At 44.2% G+C, this 18,564-nt stretch overlaps 1 protein-coding gene across 1 annotated transcript in view; it reads left to right on the top strand.

Moving 5' to 3' along the window:
- LOC124606000 overlaps positions 1–17,751 on the top strand; it is a 177,384-nt gene extending 159,633 nt beyond the window's left edge. The window contains exon 14 of the mRNA XM_047137963.1: positions 17,448–17,751. Coding sequence (XP_046993919.1) covers positions 17,448–17,751 — 304 coding nt within the window. The remainder of the gene's footprint in view (positions 1–17,447) is intronic.
- Positions 17,752–18,564: the final 813 nt, after the last annotated feature.

The raw sequence follows: 18,564 nt of genomic DNA, 5'->3' as shown, positions 1-18,564 counted from the left end.
GTTCTCTCATACCTACATTCTCGTAAGTTATGTGAACATTGTATATACAACGAAACTCAGGTCAAAAGAATTACGTTGGTCTCAGGCAGTTGCCTTCCCAGTCACAGCTTTACTAGATGGCCGTCAATCATTCTTCAACCATATCATAAGTGCAGTGCACACAAGGGAATGAAGATCAACCGTTAACTGGAATATGATAGAAACACTATGCACTCAAGTACTATAACATAAAAATAACTTTTGTACTCTGAGGCTTATGAAATATTTGCTACTTCCACAAATAATGGAAGTACATTTTCCTGGAGACATATAGGTCTCAACTTTATCTTCAAAAAGGATAGAAGCTGAAGCAATGAACTAAAATTTGTGCCATGGCCAGAATTTGAACCTGAGACTCCTGCTTACCAGGCAGATGTGCTAACCGCTACACCATCCCAGCACAGTGCCTACCAGAGCTGTCATGGCACAAATTTTAATTCATTGCTTCAGCTTCTATCCTTTTCGAAGATAAAGTTGAGACTCAGATGTCTCCACTATTTTCTAGAAAAATGTAATTCCATCAGATCAATAGATCACTTACATCTGAGGTACAGGCGGATTTCCCCATTACATACAAACCTGGGGTTCTATTCCAGTGTTGGCGAGCCTCGGCAATGCTGACGATTCAAGAAGGAGAAAGTGGGTTGAATGTATGAACTGAAGTTTGCGTTAGGGAGGGCACTGGACTAGGGTGGTCCGTGCAACTTTGGTAGGCACAGTGTTATAGTGGTGTAATGGTTAGCATATGTGCTGAGTAAGCAGCAGACTTGGGTTCAGGTCTTGGCCATGGTACAAATTGTAATTCATTGCTTCAGCTCCTATCCTAACTCCACAAAAGAGTTGCGTATCAGCACAAACACTGGAGTAAGTTGTATGTTACATTCCCTTTGATGAAATAAAAATAGTTTCATGTAGTATGCTGAAATGTTCTACCACTGTGTGTTTTCCAAGATTGGCAATGATAAGAAATCATTATGACCACTGCCAATTGCGAGATTGAATGGTACCTGGTGACATTTTGGGCAAACCAGAATAGATTGCTGGTGTTTCGAACCACACCGTTTATTGAGCGTTATTGAACATGGGGCTCTGCAACAGAAACCTGTACCTGTTTTCATGTTGACACACTGACATCGTCAATTTCAACTACATTGGGCAGAGGATGACAGGTTGGACCCTGGATGAATGGAAACTTGTTGCATGAACGTAAGAATCACGTTTCTTGTTACGCCATGTAGGTAATCGTGTCTGGCTGTACAGTCATCCAGGGGAAAATGTGCTCGAAATATGCACCGCACCACGAACTCTGATCAGATGGGCAGTTTGATGCTGTGTAGGATATTCACCGGAGCTTCCCTAGGACCTGTGGTAATAATCGAAGGCAACAAGCATCTGTGGACTGCATGAACGTACTGTGCGCCACCTGCATCGATTGATGCTTGATGTTTTCCCCTGCTGTGATGGCACTTTCCATCAATATAACTGTCCGTGTAGGTGGCGAGCATCTTCCTACACTGGTTTTAAGAGGATGATGTCCGCCTGCTTAGCTGGGCGGTAACGTGCCCACCTCCCATGCAAGCGGCCCAGGTTTGATTCCCAGCCAGGTTGGAGATTTTCTCCACTCGGGGACTGGGTGTTGTGTTGTCCTCATCATCATTACATCCTCATCACCTTCTCGCAAGTCGCCCAATGTGGCGTCGACTGAAATAAGACTTGCACCTGACGGCCGAACTTCCCCAAATGGGGCCTGCGGCCAACGATGCCATATGGTCATTTCATTTCAGGAGGATGTTAGTGAACTCACGTTGATGTCATGCCCACCAAATTCGCTTGATCCGTACCCGATCGAACACATTGGGACGCTAACTGTTACCAGCCCCGCGTCCACAAACCATTAGCCAGTAATTTATGGGAGTTGTGAAGTCTTGTCATAGGTATCTAGTGTCACATTAAGTCCACAGACCTTTACGGACTTGTTTAACCCGTACCACGCAGAATTATTGCTTTATTGCCTTCCAAAGGTGGATCCACACGTAGTTAATAAGGCAGTAATAATGTTTTAATTCTTCAATAAAACAGTAATAATGTTTCAGTTCCTCAATGTGTAGCAGCGACGTATGAAAGAGAACCGAAGACCTCGCCATAGTAGGAACACCGTCGTGTCTACAACCGGGAAACGGGTAAGAGACGTAATAACGGAGTATATTCTGGTATTCTGGCGCTGCCACCGGTTACACACCTATGCGGCAATGTACCTCACAGCGCAACAATTAAATAGCGACAAACCCTCGTGTTTGACAAATGATTTCAAATGGTTCAAATGGCTCTGAGCACTATGGGACTTAACATCTGAGGTCATCAGTCCCCTAGACTTAGAACTACTTAAACCGAACTAACCTAAGGACATCACACACATCCATGTCCGAGGCAGGATTCGAACCTGCGCCAGTAGTGGTCGCACGGTTCCAGACTGAAGCGCCTAGAACCACTCGGCCACTGCGGCCGGCTATTAACAAATGTAGGAGTATATGTTACGGTAAGGGTTGCCCAGACAGTCAAATCAGTAAACAGTGTACCTCCTCTGACGTCAATGAAGGCGTGTATTCCTTCATGCAAACGGTCATGAAGGTGCCGAATGGCATCCTGCGATAGATTCTCCCAACCATCTTGCGTCTTTTGTTACAATTCGGCAATGGTTCCTACAGGCCCTGGAGAACGAATAAGTTCCCTCTTCATTACGCCCCATACGTATCTAGTTGGGGAGAGATCTGGTGATCTTGTTGGCCAGAACAATTGTTGTACACAACAAAGTGCACGTTGCATCCCAGCAGCCCCATGTGTACATGCATTGTCATGCTGGAAAAGCACTTCACCTTCCTATCGAATAAATAGCAGCTGGACGGGGATAACAGCCTGTACAGTGTAACGGACACTGGTTCCTTTACTCTGCAGAACTGTGGAAACACCAAATGTGACCGCGAGTTGTAACGACCTTCCATATGACAAAACCTAAGATGGGTCTTGTGTGTCGTTGGCGAATGCACTCAGAAATAGTGTGCTCACCTACTTTACGCCATACACGTGTACGTCCATCACACGCATACAGACAGAATCTGTTCTTATAAATGGAGATAACAGAGCATCATTCCAGTCTCCAAAATGTTCAAATGTGCGTGAATTCCTTAGGGACCAAACTTCTTAGGCCATCGGTCCCTAGACTTACACACTACTTAAACTAACTTAAACTTATGTTAAGAATAGCACACACACCCATGCCCGAGGGAGGACTCGAACCTTCGGCCGGAGTGGCCGCGCAGTCCGTGACATGACGCCCCAAACCACGTGGCCACTCCGCGCGGCTCCAGTCTGCAGTCAATTCGTTCGTGAAACCAAAATAGCCATGCTTGGCGGTGTCGTGGTGTTTGTGATAGCCTGGCCAGAGTCACACATGATTTCAATTCTGCTGCAGGCAGGCGGTTTCCAGTGGTCCCTGGTGATACGGTAGGTGTAACATATGCCAAGATTTCCTCCATGGATGTTGTTCGGTCTGCTGGCTCTGCTCGTACAATGTGTTGATCTTGAAGTCCGTCTGTACTGTGCGGAGTCTGTACTACACGGCCGGCCGGTGTGGCCGAGCGGTTCTAGGCGCTTCAGTCTGGAACCGCGCGACAGCTACGCTCGCAGGTTCGAATCCCGCCTCGGGCATGGATGTGTGTGATGTTCTTAGGTTTAAGTAGTTGTAAGTTCTAGGGGACTGATGACCTCAGATGTTAAGTGCCATAATGCTCAGAGCCATTTGAACCATTTTTTGTACTACACGAACATCCAGGACCTGGTCTCCAGGCGTTGGAATGTGTCATAACCCTATGTTGAAAGCAAAGACAAACCAACAATACAATGTGCCCAACATGTGCGGTAATCTATAGGTACGTCCATCCAGCTTCCCACATGCCCAGTGTTGTGGGTTGGCAGGAGAGCCAACACCGGGTTACAAGAGGAAGCCGAAAGGCACGCGTTTTAGCTCACGCAGGCTGGCGTGAGGTCTGGAACAGGACAAGGAAATTAGAATTTAGAAAAAACGGACGTAGCTGGTAGAATACTTAACTTTAATCTATAAATGGTGAACGTCGGTCTTGACGGTACATTATTACAGTATCAATAGTAACTGGTACTGGCGCTCTTTCTAGGTCGTAGCAAATGAAGTAGCTGAAGGCTATGCTAACTATCGTCTCGGCAAATGAGAGCGTATTTTGGCAGTGAACCATCGCTAACAAAGTCGGTTGTACAACTGGGGCGAGTGCTAGGAAGTCTCTTTAGACCCGCCGTGTGGCGGCGCTCGGTCTGCAATAACTGATAGTGGCGACACGCGGGTCCGACGTATACTAACGGACCGCGGCCGATTTAAAGGCTACCACCTAGCAAGTGTGGTGTCTGGCGGTGACACGACACCCACAATGAGTCCACGTTGAAATGGCTGAAGCTATTCCAAGGGTATACGTTACTTGCCGTTGGGGCATCGTTACAAACACTGCTGCAAAGATTGTTCTCCTCTAAACTCAACAATTACTGCCTAAAGTGTCAAAACGGATGATCGTGACAAATGAATCGCTAACATTACAGCCTCTCAGTACACATCGTAGTGCAATTGAACATAGCTCTTGAGGGTGTTGTATTTTTTTCCTGGCAGTGTACTTAGTGAAACAAGGATGATCTTCGTTGTGTCTCAATAAACCAATGGCCTCTTTAATTCTGATACTTAATTTTTTTGTAATAATTATTGTAGTACACTTGTTTGAACTTGTGTCGCATCGTTCGTACATGGTGACTCATTACTGGGACACACAAAGTGATGTGGTGTTGTGGTCAGCACAGTGGACTCGGATCCGGGAGAACTGCAGTTCAAATCAGCGTCCAGCAGTCCCGATTTAGTTTACCTAAGAATTATTTAAGTCGCTTCAGGCAAGTGCCGCGATGGTTTCTTTGAAAGGGCATGGCCAACTTCCTTCCCCTTCTTGAACTAATCCCAGGTTCTGCTCCGCCTCTAACGACCTCGACGTCAGCCGGACGTTAAACCTTAACCTTTCCTCTTCCCATGACTCGGAAACCTTTTAAAATCAAATCTCATTGAAAGAACGATTTTTTCAGTGGTTTGTAAGTAGTGTTGGAGTCCAGTTCTGAGCGATAAAAGCTGTGAAAGTTCCGTAAAGTTAGAATTTTCTTGTGTTGTTAACAATGTCACAGAAATTGTTGTCTAACAATGTGTTATCCATATCATGAGTGGGATATCTGCTATGAGCATTTTGCGTATTCTTCCTTGTAATAAATATAAGGGGCATGAAAAAAGAAACGAGCCCGATGCCCGTAAACAGAAACCTGAACACTTATTTGAAAAGAATTGCCCCACACTGATGAGGCACTTGTCCCTCTGAGACGCAAGCTAGTGAAAGAACCTTCTGTAAAATTCCTGGAGTTGCATTGTGAACCGGTTCCGAACGTATGCTTGACATTCTCGTCCGAAGTGAATCTTACGTCTCTCAGAGCCATATCTAGCTCACCGAAATTGGTAAACTCGCAGGGAGACAGGTCTAGACCTATGAAAGTTGACTCAGGACCTCCATTTCGAAACTTTACAAGAGTTACCTGATTGCGTTTGCTGTACGTGTATATGCATTATCTTGGAGAAGAATGATCACGTGGGTTTAGCTGACCCGTTCATTTCGGTTTGATCGCCTTGCGAAAGGTGATCAAAGGTTGTGAGTATCGTAGCGCAATCACTGTTGCTCCATGTTGCAGGAAACTGATAAGAAGCGTGCCCATTTGATCAAAGAAGAAGGTGAACATAACCTTTCCCTCACTTATGTGCTCATCCTTGGATTTTTTACGATGGTGGTGCCCTTCATGCTTCCACTACAGGCTGTCGTTTATACTAGGGTTCGAACTGATGACACCGTGTCTCGTTTCCAGCTACCAGTAGTGATAGGAATTCATTACTTTCCTAGCTATAGTTAGATCCCCATTCTACATGCGACGTGTGCTAGTTTAAGACTATGAGGCGCCCACTGAGCGCAGACTTCGTGAAATTTCAATCTGTCCTTACTGTTGTAGTGCACAGTTCTGGTGCTCAATCAGACCACTGCATTAATGGCTACTACCGTAGCTGGCAGGTCTTTAGTAATGAGAGCACCCACTTGCTGAACATGGCATCGGCAATGCGGTGTGGCGTTCCAGACCGTACGTCACAGGCCAACGACATCCGCCGTTCACTGAATCGCTTCTTTGATGAATTTCCGTTCCCCACACTCCTTCTCCTGCTCTTTGATCTTATTTTGAAGCCCTCCACTTCACCCTTTTCAGTATGACTGAGTGCAGTGGCCACTGAAAAGTGCGTGTGCTCGATCTTTCATAGCATGAAGGTGCGCCGGTGTTCCTCTAGCGGTAAGTTCCGGACCTCAACGCTTTTTTAGAGACAGCACCTTGTTCCTCAGACAAGGCGCTATGATCGTTTCAGCGGTTATCATTTCAAGCCTCCGTATCGTTTCCTTTGGAAAGCACTTTATAGTTTAATCTCACGCCACTCTGCCGCAATTTGCACACCATCGACTCACTAAACAAAAACTTGTTGCTTGCACGTTCCGCCACCATTATCGTCACCACACTCACTCCTTTCTGCCTATCATCCTCAATATATTTAATGGCGTTTAACAGAAACCCGTAGCAGCTGTCCACGAAGCCGTTTTCCGCGAGGTTCAAAGCGAGCACTATTTTGAGCTGTAACTTGGTTAGTGCATCATTGCGACGAATTTGCGTAGTTTGTTAGTTGTGGATACAGGACACTGCTTCGCGTATGATTTCACAGATCCGTCATTTGCTTTGGCCTCTGCAATGCAATGGATTGAGTCAGAAGCGAGTTCCTGAAAAGCAAATACAAAAGCATTTGACAGCTTTGAAACTGGACCATCCCTGAAAGTAATATTAATCTGTATTACTGGAGTGATAGAGCTGATCAAAGAACTAACAAAAAGTGCATTTTCATAACTGTGAGCTTATTCCTTAGGCCTGCTGGGTCTACGTGCAAGGTCTACGCGCAAGCAACAACACTTTCGACTGCAAATCAAGCTTATCGAATTTATCGTTTACAACATTTTCGCTCGGCTCAAGAGACGTCTTCGGCCTGGAATTTCATTAACTGAAGTAGAATTGCCTTCAATGATGAATTCGGCTTAGAACTCAGCCAACTAGCGAAGTCGTGTCCGGAGACGCCCCAGACAGCGTTGGGATACCAACTTGTCAGTCGCAAGCCGTATGGGCCCACAACCAGGAGTGTTAGTCAGGTATGCCATTTTATTTCAACAGCAGGACACCTTTGGCTAACATCGGCGGCACTCTCACAGCACAGCGTTACCTCGACGATATTGTACGCCGTGTTTTGTTGCATTTCATGGCAGGCCATCCCATGCTTACGTTTCAACAAGATAATGCCCACGTGCACAGGTCGAGAGTTTCTACTGATTGTCCTTGTGATTGCTAAACCCTACTTTGGGCAGCAATGTTTCCGGATTTCTCTCCGACTGAGCATGTTTGGAGCATTATTGGCAGGACCCTTCAATCATATCGGGATTTTGATAATCTAACGCGCCAGTTGGACAGAATTTAGCACGACATCCCTCATGAGGGAATCAAACAACTCTGTCAATAAATGACAAGCCCAATAACGGTTTGCATAAAGCACAGAGGTGGACCAACGCGTTATTGACTTGCTCAGTTGTCTTCTCGTGAATAAATGCTCCAGTTTTTCTGCAACTGTCATCACTTGTCCGTGTGAGCATGTACATCACATCTATTAATATCTGCTCCATTCGAATAATTCCTTCGTGGCGCGTCTTTTTTTGTCTTAGTATTTGTTCTTCTTTGGAAAGTTTTATTGGGTATTCTTGTTTTAACGGAAGGCCCAACGGTACCGACGGACCGCCCTGTCATCCTCATTTGATAGGCTTCATTGGATTCGGATATGGAGAGAGGCATGTGGTCAGCGCACCACCCTACAGGTCGTTTACGTCACCGGAGCCTCTAGTTCTCAGTCAAATATTTCCTCAGTTGGCCTGACAAAGGCCGAGGACATCCCACTTACCAACAGCGTTCGGAAGACCCAGTTGATCATCCATCCAAGTGCTAGCAAACCCAATAGCACTCAACTTCAATGATCTGACAGGAGCCAGTGTTACTATTGCGGCAAGGCCTTTTTCTCACTGTGGAGCTATTGGAGCGAAACTTACATCTAATCTAAAACATGACATCTGTTGACTACCTAAGCAGTATTACGAACCACCTGCATTGGTTCATGCTTGATGTTTTCCCCAACGCTGATGGCGTTTTCCAACAGGATAACTGTCCACGTCACAAGGCCAGATTCTTCATATAGTTGTTTCAGGAGCATTACAGTGAACTCACGTTGATGTTGTGCCCGTGAAATTTGCCTGATCTGAACTGGATGGACCACATGTAGAGTGCTATCTGTCCCCACCTTCGCATCCACATAACTCTGGCTGATAGTTTACGGGAATTGTGTGGTCTCTGCGTGGACATCTGACGTAACGTATCTCAGAAAATCTACAAAAGACTTCTACAATCGATACCACGCAGGATAGTTGCTGTACTTCGTTCCAAAGTTGAACCAGCATCCTCTTAAGCAAAGTGGTGATAATGTTTTAGATCATCAGTGTGAAACAAAAACCACACTGCCTGGCAAAGAAAGTGAAGCAGCCAGAAGATTTTCAGGTAACATCGTTCATGCACACACCATCCGCGGGATTTTTAATGGTTGGAGTTGCAAGTCTCTGTGACAGGTAATACGGCCACCACAGTACTTTAGAATTGTTCGTGTTTGTGTTGTTACCAGGCCTGGTAAGGTATACAGGGAGCGTGAACAGCGTCAGTTGTTCAAAATGGTTCAAATGGCTCTGAGCACTATGGGACTTAACATCTATGGTCATCAGTCCCCTAGAACTTAGAACTACTTAAACCTAACTAACCTAAGGACATCACACAACACCCAGTCATCACGAGGCAGACGTCAGTTGTTGAGTAATCACTGTGAAGGATACGGAGATGCCGAGTGCTCATGGGAAACAGCGTTATCAGAACATTGAGAGTTTTAAGGACCTTCTTCGTGAGTCTGTATTTGGCCGGCTGACCGAATCATGCAGTATCCAGATTTGTGGACCATTCAGATGTGGCAGTGGCCCAGTGTTGGACCGCTTGGGAACGTGAAGACAAGCAAAATCGTCGTCAAGTTTCCGGTTATCAAGTCTGACGACAACAAGGAAATATTGTCGTGTTGTGCACCAAACACATCTTAACCACCTCATATCTGCCCCTGGCGGTTTAATATATCTGAGGAGATAATTTATGCTTTGCAATCGTGTGTGTACCCACTCGCCCGCCAGTACGAGCATGAGACTGCTTCTTCCTGCGTAACAACACCTTGACTGCAACCAAGCTAAAAGCTTAAGCAAAGGTTCAATACGGACTGAATTAGCAGGTGTACTCTACCAAGTAATATGGCACAATTCTAATACAACGTACAGTATAGTCACAGATAATTCTTTCACAGAGCTGCGCTGTTAACACCCTGCTTTTTACACGTGAATCTGTATCACTTTCACAACCACTGATTGCAGCCTACCGATTGTCTGTTCGCGAGTGTAATAATTGTGTCATTGATCCCGTCCACGGTGTATATATTCAAGGATGTGAATCTGTATTACGTACGATTTGGTTTACCTCTTCATATTCAACGAACCGTTGGCACTATTACGCGACATATGCTCATAATTGCAAATAGAGAGGTACTTTTGTACGCAATTTTTAACCCTTTTTGGTATCACCTTCCTTTCCACAGATCCAACACACGCACCAGCCAACGATGCACTCTGATGGTAATTTCACCACTCATTCTACTTTTGGAGCCCACCGCAACTTTTTCCTCTTTCGCGGAAAAAACTGAAACGCTACTACCAGTATCAACTATAAACATACAGCGTCGCAGTTCCTAAGTCTTTCGGAAACGAAAATCGGTCTTTCGTTCTCCTTCCCCACAACATTTTCTATGCGATGATTCTAATTTAAGTTGTCTGTAATTGTAGTGACTACGTACTTAGTTGTATTTGCAACATTTAAATTTATTAAGAATGAAAATCAGAACGACACTGGTGTAAGAGTCAACAATATGTATTATATCACAACCCGATTTTCGCCTATTACGTCGTCGTCAAGTATTAATATGCAGCACTTAAACGTTGTACGTTGTTATGAAGCCAGGATGGTCGGGGCCTGCTGCCATCTTAAATATCCCATTACATTAGCAGACTACTATGTGTGATTGCTTCGTTTTCATTATCTCTCTCGTGCGCACGCAACATACGTTCGAAATGCTAAATAATTATTGTGTTTACATGAATAACTTTGTGTAACGGAAGCAATTTTGAATGTATTTCTGTTCTTCAATGCGTATTTGCCTTAGGAATACGACACATTTGGTCTCGTTAACGTAACTTATTTTTATTGGTATGTTTCGAATAAAAAAAAGAGAAAGCTGTGTGTTAAAAGAAGCTTTCGTAATGCATTCCATTCTACTTTTACTATGTTTTCATCGACAGAAAATGAAGATGGAACTCCGAAATCACTGCTTGTGTGCTTATTATACTCCCTTGATCATAAGAATAAACCTGATGTAAACATTACGCCATGTATTCTTCCGCGTTTGCTTGAATTTCATTGAGTTTCGTTCCACGTGGAGCGGAAGGCAAACTGTGGCCAGTACAGGCAAGTACGATCATAAGGATACGTTTTATGTTGTCTTACGCGCACATAGACTGAGCGATAATGTACAGGACAACAGCTTACCGGCGCTTTGAACTTAGATAGTACCGGCCAATCAGCGGTCCAACTAGCCTGCAATAATGTGACCAGTTGCAGTTCAGATGAAAAAGGAGACGGGAAATGAAACAATATAGCTTTGAATGTCATTTAATTTTTAAAGATACTGAAACAATATTCGGCAAAACTCCAGCACTACCGCAAGCTTCTTAGGTGACCAGACGGAAAGCATAAAGTGCTCTCGTTGTCACCTAACACAGTGTTCTGATTACAAGCAAGGAATCACACTCTGAAATCTTACCCATGACGCGTCATTCAAAGTGTGGCCGATAAAAAGCAATTTACAAGGTGAAACAAACGATACAATTTTTAACCACCTTCCAGCATTGTGAAATGCTATAACTATGATGAATGGAACGGTTTCAAACCCTTAAGACCCCGGAAAATGGGTATTTTGTACAAACATGTATGTAAGTAATTTTTTAAAATAATGGTAGCCTAGCATGTGTAAGATGTAGGCCTACGTTTTCATCAGTAGCCTACTTGCTTCTTTTCGCGAAATATTTCTCGCGAGTAACTATGTCGGATTTTCAGTAATAATTAAACATAGCACAGTTGGAACGTAGGTCTACTTTGATCATCTGCTTGGTGTTACTTTTGAATTTCATTATAAGGTTTTCGGAGTATATAAGACTATACCATACTTCGTCATATACTAATAGCTAGTTAGTTACGTAGTTAGCTAGCTTCATGTTACATCCATTTCCACGATAAATCATAATGATGTGGAACTAGTCATTATATACTGACATCAAATTCTTTTGTTAAGATACGTCCATGTTGGTCGTTTATTAGTATTTTCGTTTTTAAATTAAAGGCAGATATATGTCGGGAAATCCAACCCATTACCATTTAAATATTACAGTAATAGATAATCTTCTGTGGATGAGGAGTTGTCAAAGAGAACGTTTTCAGTTTAGTTTCAAATTTTACTTTGCTCTCTGTCGGCCGTTTTATATCTTTGGGTAAGCGACCCTGTTTGTGCTGCAGGCAACCTTAATGTGGCGTAATCAATGTCATTTATTTCTTCTGGTATTTGGTATTATGTACATCATTGATCCTGTTGAAGTGTAGTGGTTTATTTACAACAAACTTCGTGAGAGAATAACTATACTGTGAAAAGGATAGATTGCTACTCACACACCATGCAACTAGTAGGCATGGCAAAAGAGTGGTTGCATTAATTTTTAGCCAAAGCCATCTTCAGAAAGAAAGCAAAGCACACAGACATATTTATAAAAACAAAACTCACACACACATGACGGATGTCTCCGGCTGTTCTAGCCAGAATCTTCTTTTTAAAGGGGGAGAAAATCTGAACAATGAATAAGTATCGACGGCAGAAATTTAAGGCATGACATGATATTCCGACAATCAGTTCGGATACGTAGCCGTGTATTGCACGGGGACTAGACCTTTGATACAGTGTGGTTCGGATGTCGGAGCGTTCGCAAATTGGAAGGCAATGAAAAACTCAGGAAAGAAGAAAACGAACGGACAATGAGTAAATTAAGGCAAACCTAAAGTCAAATAACAGAAATAAATCAGCTACAATGAAAGTCAAGAGTGCAACCATCACTCATGTGTGCGAAAGAAAATATTGCCTGAACGGCTCTGCTTACGAAAGACATGTGATTCCTTTAAACTTTGGATTACGATCGGATCGGTTAGTACACCTGTAAACAACGCAAGCTGGCCTTTCCGATGAAACAAGTGCGTCTCCACACAATCTGAGCATTCAGGACGGTCCAGACTGGGCACGATAACGTCAGAGCGTCTTCACAAGGAAGTATCAATGTGGTGAACCATGGAGATATTCATCTCTTCGAGTTCATTAGAGGGGTGATAGCAACGGAGAGAGTCAGATAAATTTGTGCCGTGTAGGGATGGTGTCATTGGACAGAGCTCGTCAAGAAAATGGTTTTCTTATTTTGAGGAGGATTGTTTTAACATAAGTGACTCTCCACGTTATAGGAAGACTTCGGAGTTCGATGAAGATCGTTAGAATGAATTAATCCACAATGATCCACGTCAGTGCTGTCGATAAATGGCAAATATGCTGAACTGTGATCCTTCAACCATTGTATCACATTTTCATGCAATGGTTGTTGTTGTTGCGGTCTTCAGTCCTGAGACGGGTTTGATGCAGCTCTCCATGCTACTCTATCCTGTGCAAGCTTCTTCATCTCCCAGTACCTACTGCAACCTACATCTTTCTGAATCTGCATAGTGTATTATTCTCTTGGTCTCCCTCTACGATTTGTACCCTCCATGCTGCCCTCCAGTACTAAATTGGTGATCCCTTGATGCCTCAGAACATGTCCTACCAACGGATCCCTTCTTCTAGTCAAGTTGTGCCACAAACTCCACTTTACCCCAAATCTATTCAATACCTCCTCATTAGTTATGTGATATACCCATCTAATCTTCAACATTCTTCTGTAGCACCACATTTCGAAAGCTTCTATTATCTTCTTGTCCAAACTATTTATCGTTCATGTTTCCTTCAGAATTTGAAAGAGACTATTCCAGTCAACATTGTCAAAAGCTTTCTCTAAGTCTACAAATGATAGAAACGTAGGTTTGCCTTTCCTTAATCTATCTTCTAAGGTAGGTCGTAGGGTCAGTATTACCTCACGTGGTCCAATATTTCTACGGAATGCAAACTGATCTTCCCCGAGGTCGGTTTCTACCAGTTTTTCCATTCGTCTGTAAAGAAATCGCGTTAGTATTTTGCAGCCGTGACTTATTAAACTCACAGTTCAGTAATTTTCACATCTGTCAACACCTGCTTTCTTTGGGATAGAATTATTATATTCTTCTTGACGTCTTAGGGTATTTCGCCTGTGTCCTACATCTTGCTCACCAGATGGTAGAGTTTTGTCAGAGTTGGCTCTCCCAAGGCTATCAGTAGTTCTAATGGAATGTTGTCTACTCCCGGGGCCTTGTTTCGACTTAGGTCTTTCAGTGCTCTGTCAAACTCTTCACGCAGTATCGTATCTCCCATTTCATCTTCATCTACATCCTTTTCCATTTCCATAATATTGTCCTCAAGTACATCGTCCTTTTATGGGCCCTCTATATACTCCTTCCACCTTTCTGCTTTCCCTTCTTTGCTTAGAACTGGGTTTCCATGTGAGCTCTTGATATTCATACAATTGGTTCTCTTTTCTCCAAAGGTCTCTTTAATTTTCCTGTAGGCAATATCTATCTTACCCCTAGTGAGACAAGCCTCTTCATCCTTACATTTGTCCTCATGCAATGGTTCAAAAATCGAGTATATGGGCACCGCATGCTGTAAGCCAAATTCACAGAAATCGGCGGGTGGCCATATGTGCATATCTGCTTGCTCGTCATGCATTGACTCGTGAACAACACCGCCCATTCGTATCCTGTATCGAAACTGGTGACAAGAAAGCTGTATTTGCACTAACATACGGAAAAGAAAAAATGACGGAGCACAAACAAAGCAGCAACTCGCCGTACAGAGACGTGTGCGCAACTACAAAACATGATGTTTTGCATCTGGTGGAACAGCGCCGGTGTCACATAGTACGAATTGAAACGATGCTATACCACGACAACTCCCGCCTACATTCTGCTAAACTGACAAAAATCGCTATACAAGAGTTGGGCGGGAAGTCATTCCCCACCCACCTTTTTCACACGATCCTGCGCCCTCAGATTTTCACTTTTTCCGTTTTTATGGAACAACCTTCTTTCCGGATGAAAATGCGCTGCGAACATGTCTCGACGAGTACTTCGCCTCATAATCATGTGATTTCTACAGTCGCGGAGTCGAAAAGTTACCGCAGCGTCGGCAAACTGTTTTAAACAATGAAGGACGAAACATTATTGATGAATTAAGTAAGTGTTTTGCGTATCTATTGTGTTTATTAAACTTACGGAAAAACGCTACGAACTTACACACCAACTTGACAAATAAATGAAAACACATCAAACTATAGCAACAATAAGAAAATGAAGCCTGTTTACTTATCCATTATGTTTCCGCTACGTCAGTAATGACGTCGTAAACAACTCTATTTATCTCCTTCATTAGTTATGTTTGCCTTTAAAATGTTGTGTAATGGAAATTGTTTCACTTTTAATAACGTTACTTATGAAACTTCCTGGCAGATTGAAACTGTGTGCCCGACCGCGACTCGAACTCGGGACCTTTGCCTTTCGCGGGCAAGTGCTCTACCAACTGAGCTACCGAAGCACGACTCACACCCGGTCTCACAGCTTCACTTCTGCCAGTACCTCGTCTCCTACCTTCCAAACTTTACAGAAGCTCTCCTGCGAACCTGGAAACATCCCCCAGGCTGTGGCTAAGCCATGTCTCCGCAATATCCTTTCTTTCAGGAGTGCTAGTTCTGCAAGGTTCGCAGGAGAGCTTCTGTAAAGTTTGGAAGGTAGGAGACGAGATACTGGCAGAAGTGAAGCTTTGAGAGCGGGCGTGAGTCGTGCTTCGGTAGCTCAGTTGGTAGAGCACTTGCCCGCGAAAGGCAAACGTCCCGAGTTCGAGTCTCGGTCCGGCACACAGTTTCAACCTGCCAGGAAGTTTCATATCAGCGCACACTCCGCTGCAGAGTGAAAATCTCATTCCTGATCGTTACTTATGACTTGACCACACTTTTATTTTTCGACAACACTTAAACGTTTCATCTTTCCATCAAGTTTGCACTTGTCTCGTGATCGAGAATGTCGATGTGATACAATGTAATGATTTTATTTGACCGACATATTCCTGCCTTTGAAAATGAAGGGAAGTCGAAACGCGTAAGGCTGTTGGTAAATAAAAGTGTGGTCAAGACATGAGTAATGTCATTAAAAGTGCATCTAAGTGGTCGCGTCGTCTCACAGCATTTACATGCAAATTGTAAGAAAGTGCTTCGCTAACTTATGTCCTTATTTATTTACATCATGAGCGCGAGCTCTGTTATTGTAAAACCTAAACAATTCTTGGCTTTCAGATGTCTAATCACGTTTATGTAATAACATTCAGTGGGAAAATATCCAAATCATCATGGAACATTTGCAAGTGGTCACGGAAATAAAGCACAATAATGAAAAACAAAGATTAAGAAGACACAAAGACTCGATATCCACTACTGTAAACCGAGCGAAAGCGGAGAAAATATGTTGTGTCGCAACTTGTCTGCTTAAGTGCGCGTCATTTACGACGGCAGCCGAGTTTAGGTTCGTTCTGCGCATCTGACGTCACGAAACAGTCAGCCAATGAACAGAGAACGACGTTGCCAGAGCTCGACTGCAGTCAAAAAAATGGCTCTGAGCACTGTGGGACTTAACATCTATGGTCATCAGTCCCCTAGAACTTAGAACTACTTAAACCTAACTAACCTAAGGACATCACACAACACCCAGCCATCACGAGGCAGAGAAAATGACTGCAGTCAAGAGCACGTACGAGTGTCTTCAGTTTTAGAAACGTTCAGTCATAAATAAAGTAATTGAACAAAAGCAATGTCTTGATAGGAGACTTTCTATAAAAGAAAGTTTGGAAAAAGCATTCTTTATACCAACTGTTTCATATTCTATTAATTAATGAAACCCAACAATGAATAAGCTTCCTAATTCAGGCGATAGCAAGGAAATTCATTCTCACTAACTGCTTTTTCGCAATAAAGAACAGCAGTAATTGTTTATTTCCTATTGTACTTCGACGAAACGTGAGTAATTCATAGTGATACCAACAGTGTTTGTCGGTATTTTGCTTGATTCTTTAAACTACTGCAAGAATTCTGTTGCATAAGGAGCTGTGATAGTGTAACAGTTAAGGTGTTTGACTGTTAAGCAAAAGAGTCCGAGTTCAAATCTTGTTGGATGCTTAATACTTTCTTTATTTAAAAACAATATCGAAGTGTCTTACTTCATAAATTTTATTCGTTTGACTGTAATTTTTTGATATTTCTAATGGCAACTAAAATCGACCATACGGAAAAATATACGCTGTGGACTTTTACCTCTGCAAACTCTTCAAAATTTCGTGCATTGATTTACTACATTTAATGCTGCACAATAACTGCGTTTAACATCTAAACAAAATTAAGTCATTTATGGGGGGAGGTATCAGTCAAGAAGATGTGTAAAAATCAAATTTTCGGGCCAAATAGTTTTTGTGAAATCGAATGATAAGTGTGTCAAAGCAGTCGGAACACCACGTGTCTGCACAGGCGAGCAGTGCAGTGATGACAAAATCGCGCACAGCGCGGAATGCGGGGAGCACGTGTCTGCAGCAGCGAAAGGGTTAATGCGGCCGTGGTGGCCTTACTTCATAAACTGCACGCTGCACCCAAAACGTAGTTTGCGAACTATACTATACTATGACGCTGCTTCTCTTGGCGCGTGCAACTGGCAACGCAGCAATCTCCCGCGTCTGGGCGGGCATGCGCGAGCCGCCAAGATAAAAGAATTGAACTATAGTTTGGACTGCTGTTTGTCGACAGGTGCGACGGCCACCCGCACTGCCCTAGCGGGTACGACGAGGCCCACTGCCGGCGGCTGCTGGCCCTGCTGCCCGGCGGTCTGTACACGCTGGTGGGCGGCGGCGCGGGGGCGGCGGCTGCGGCGCTGGCTGTGGCGCTGTGCGTGGTGGCGGCGCGGCGCCGGAGGCGGAGACGAAGGGGGCGGCGGGGCCGGCAGCCCGGGGGCGGCGCCGGCGGTGGGGGCGGGGAGAAGAAGCAGCGCGAGCCGCGGCGCGTGCCCACCGAGGAGCTGCTGCTGGACCCTGGCTCCACCACATCCTCCTGACACCCGCACCAGTCTGTGGAGTTCATCCACGTGGACCGCGAGACCACCGTCTAGCGGCCGCGCTGGACGCCGGGGCACACACACACACACACACACACACACACACACACGCCGCGCTCGCTACCTCGCAGCCGCAGCAGCCGTCGAAACGCCCCACCCACGCACCCTCTCGCCGCTCTCTGCCGTGGAGTCCCACACACACTGCCCTTTTACTCGGTTCGTAGGCGAGTGCAGTACGATTTGGAGATGTCCGAGCCTGTTGGTGTTGCCCAACTTCTGAGTGTACATTCTTGTCGCCTGGTCCAGATACCGTTTGATTTGCTTTTTGGTTACTGAAATGATTCTGATTTGTCTTCAGTGTCATGAGTCACTTGCTGCTGGTTTGTTGCTTACCTCAAAATCAGTATTTTTATCAAATGCGCCCCACAGCTTGTAAATATTTGAAAAGATAGTAGTATTCCAGAACTGCCAAGCTTCACTTTATAAATTACCCGATCGATCATCTGAACACTTTCAGGTACTATAAAACTACGAGGATGGTTTCAAAAGTTCTCGGAACAGAATAGAAAAAAGGCTTACATCACTAAAACTTTTTTAGTTTTCAGTGTATTCTGCTTGTAGATTAATGCACTTGGTCCAGCGAAGTTCCAGTGTCTTGATCCCATCTCGAAAATGTTTCCTCCGTGCCTGCAAAATAGCTGTCAACTTCGTTTGAAGTGAATCTTCGTCCACCAAGAAAAATTTTTAGTTTTGGGAAGAGATGAACCACTATTGGAACCATATCAGGTGAATAAGGCGGGTGTGGCAACAATA

The sequence above is a fragment of the Schistocerca americana genome, chromosome 3, assembly GCF_021461395.2.
Source record: "Schistocerca americana isolate TAMUIC-IGC-003095 chromosome 3, iqSchAmer2.1, whole genome shotgun sequence".
Taxonomy (NCBI): domain Eukaryota; kingdom Metazoa; phylum Arthropoda; class Insecta; order Orthoptera; family Acrididae; genus Schistocerca; species Schistocerca americana.
The sequence above is the reverse complement of the archived record's forward strand: the minus strand, read 5'-3'. Positions and strand labels throughout refer to the sequence as shown.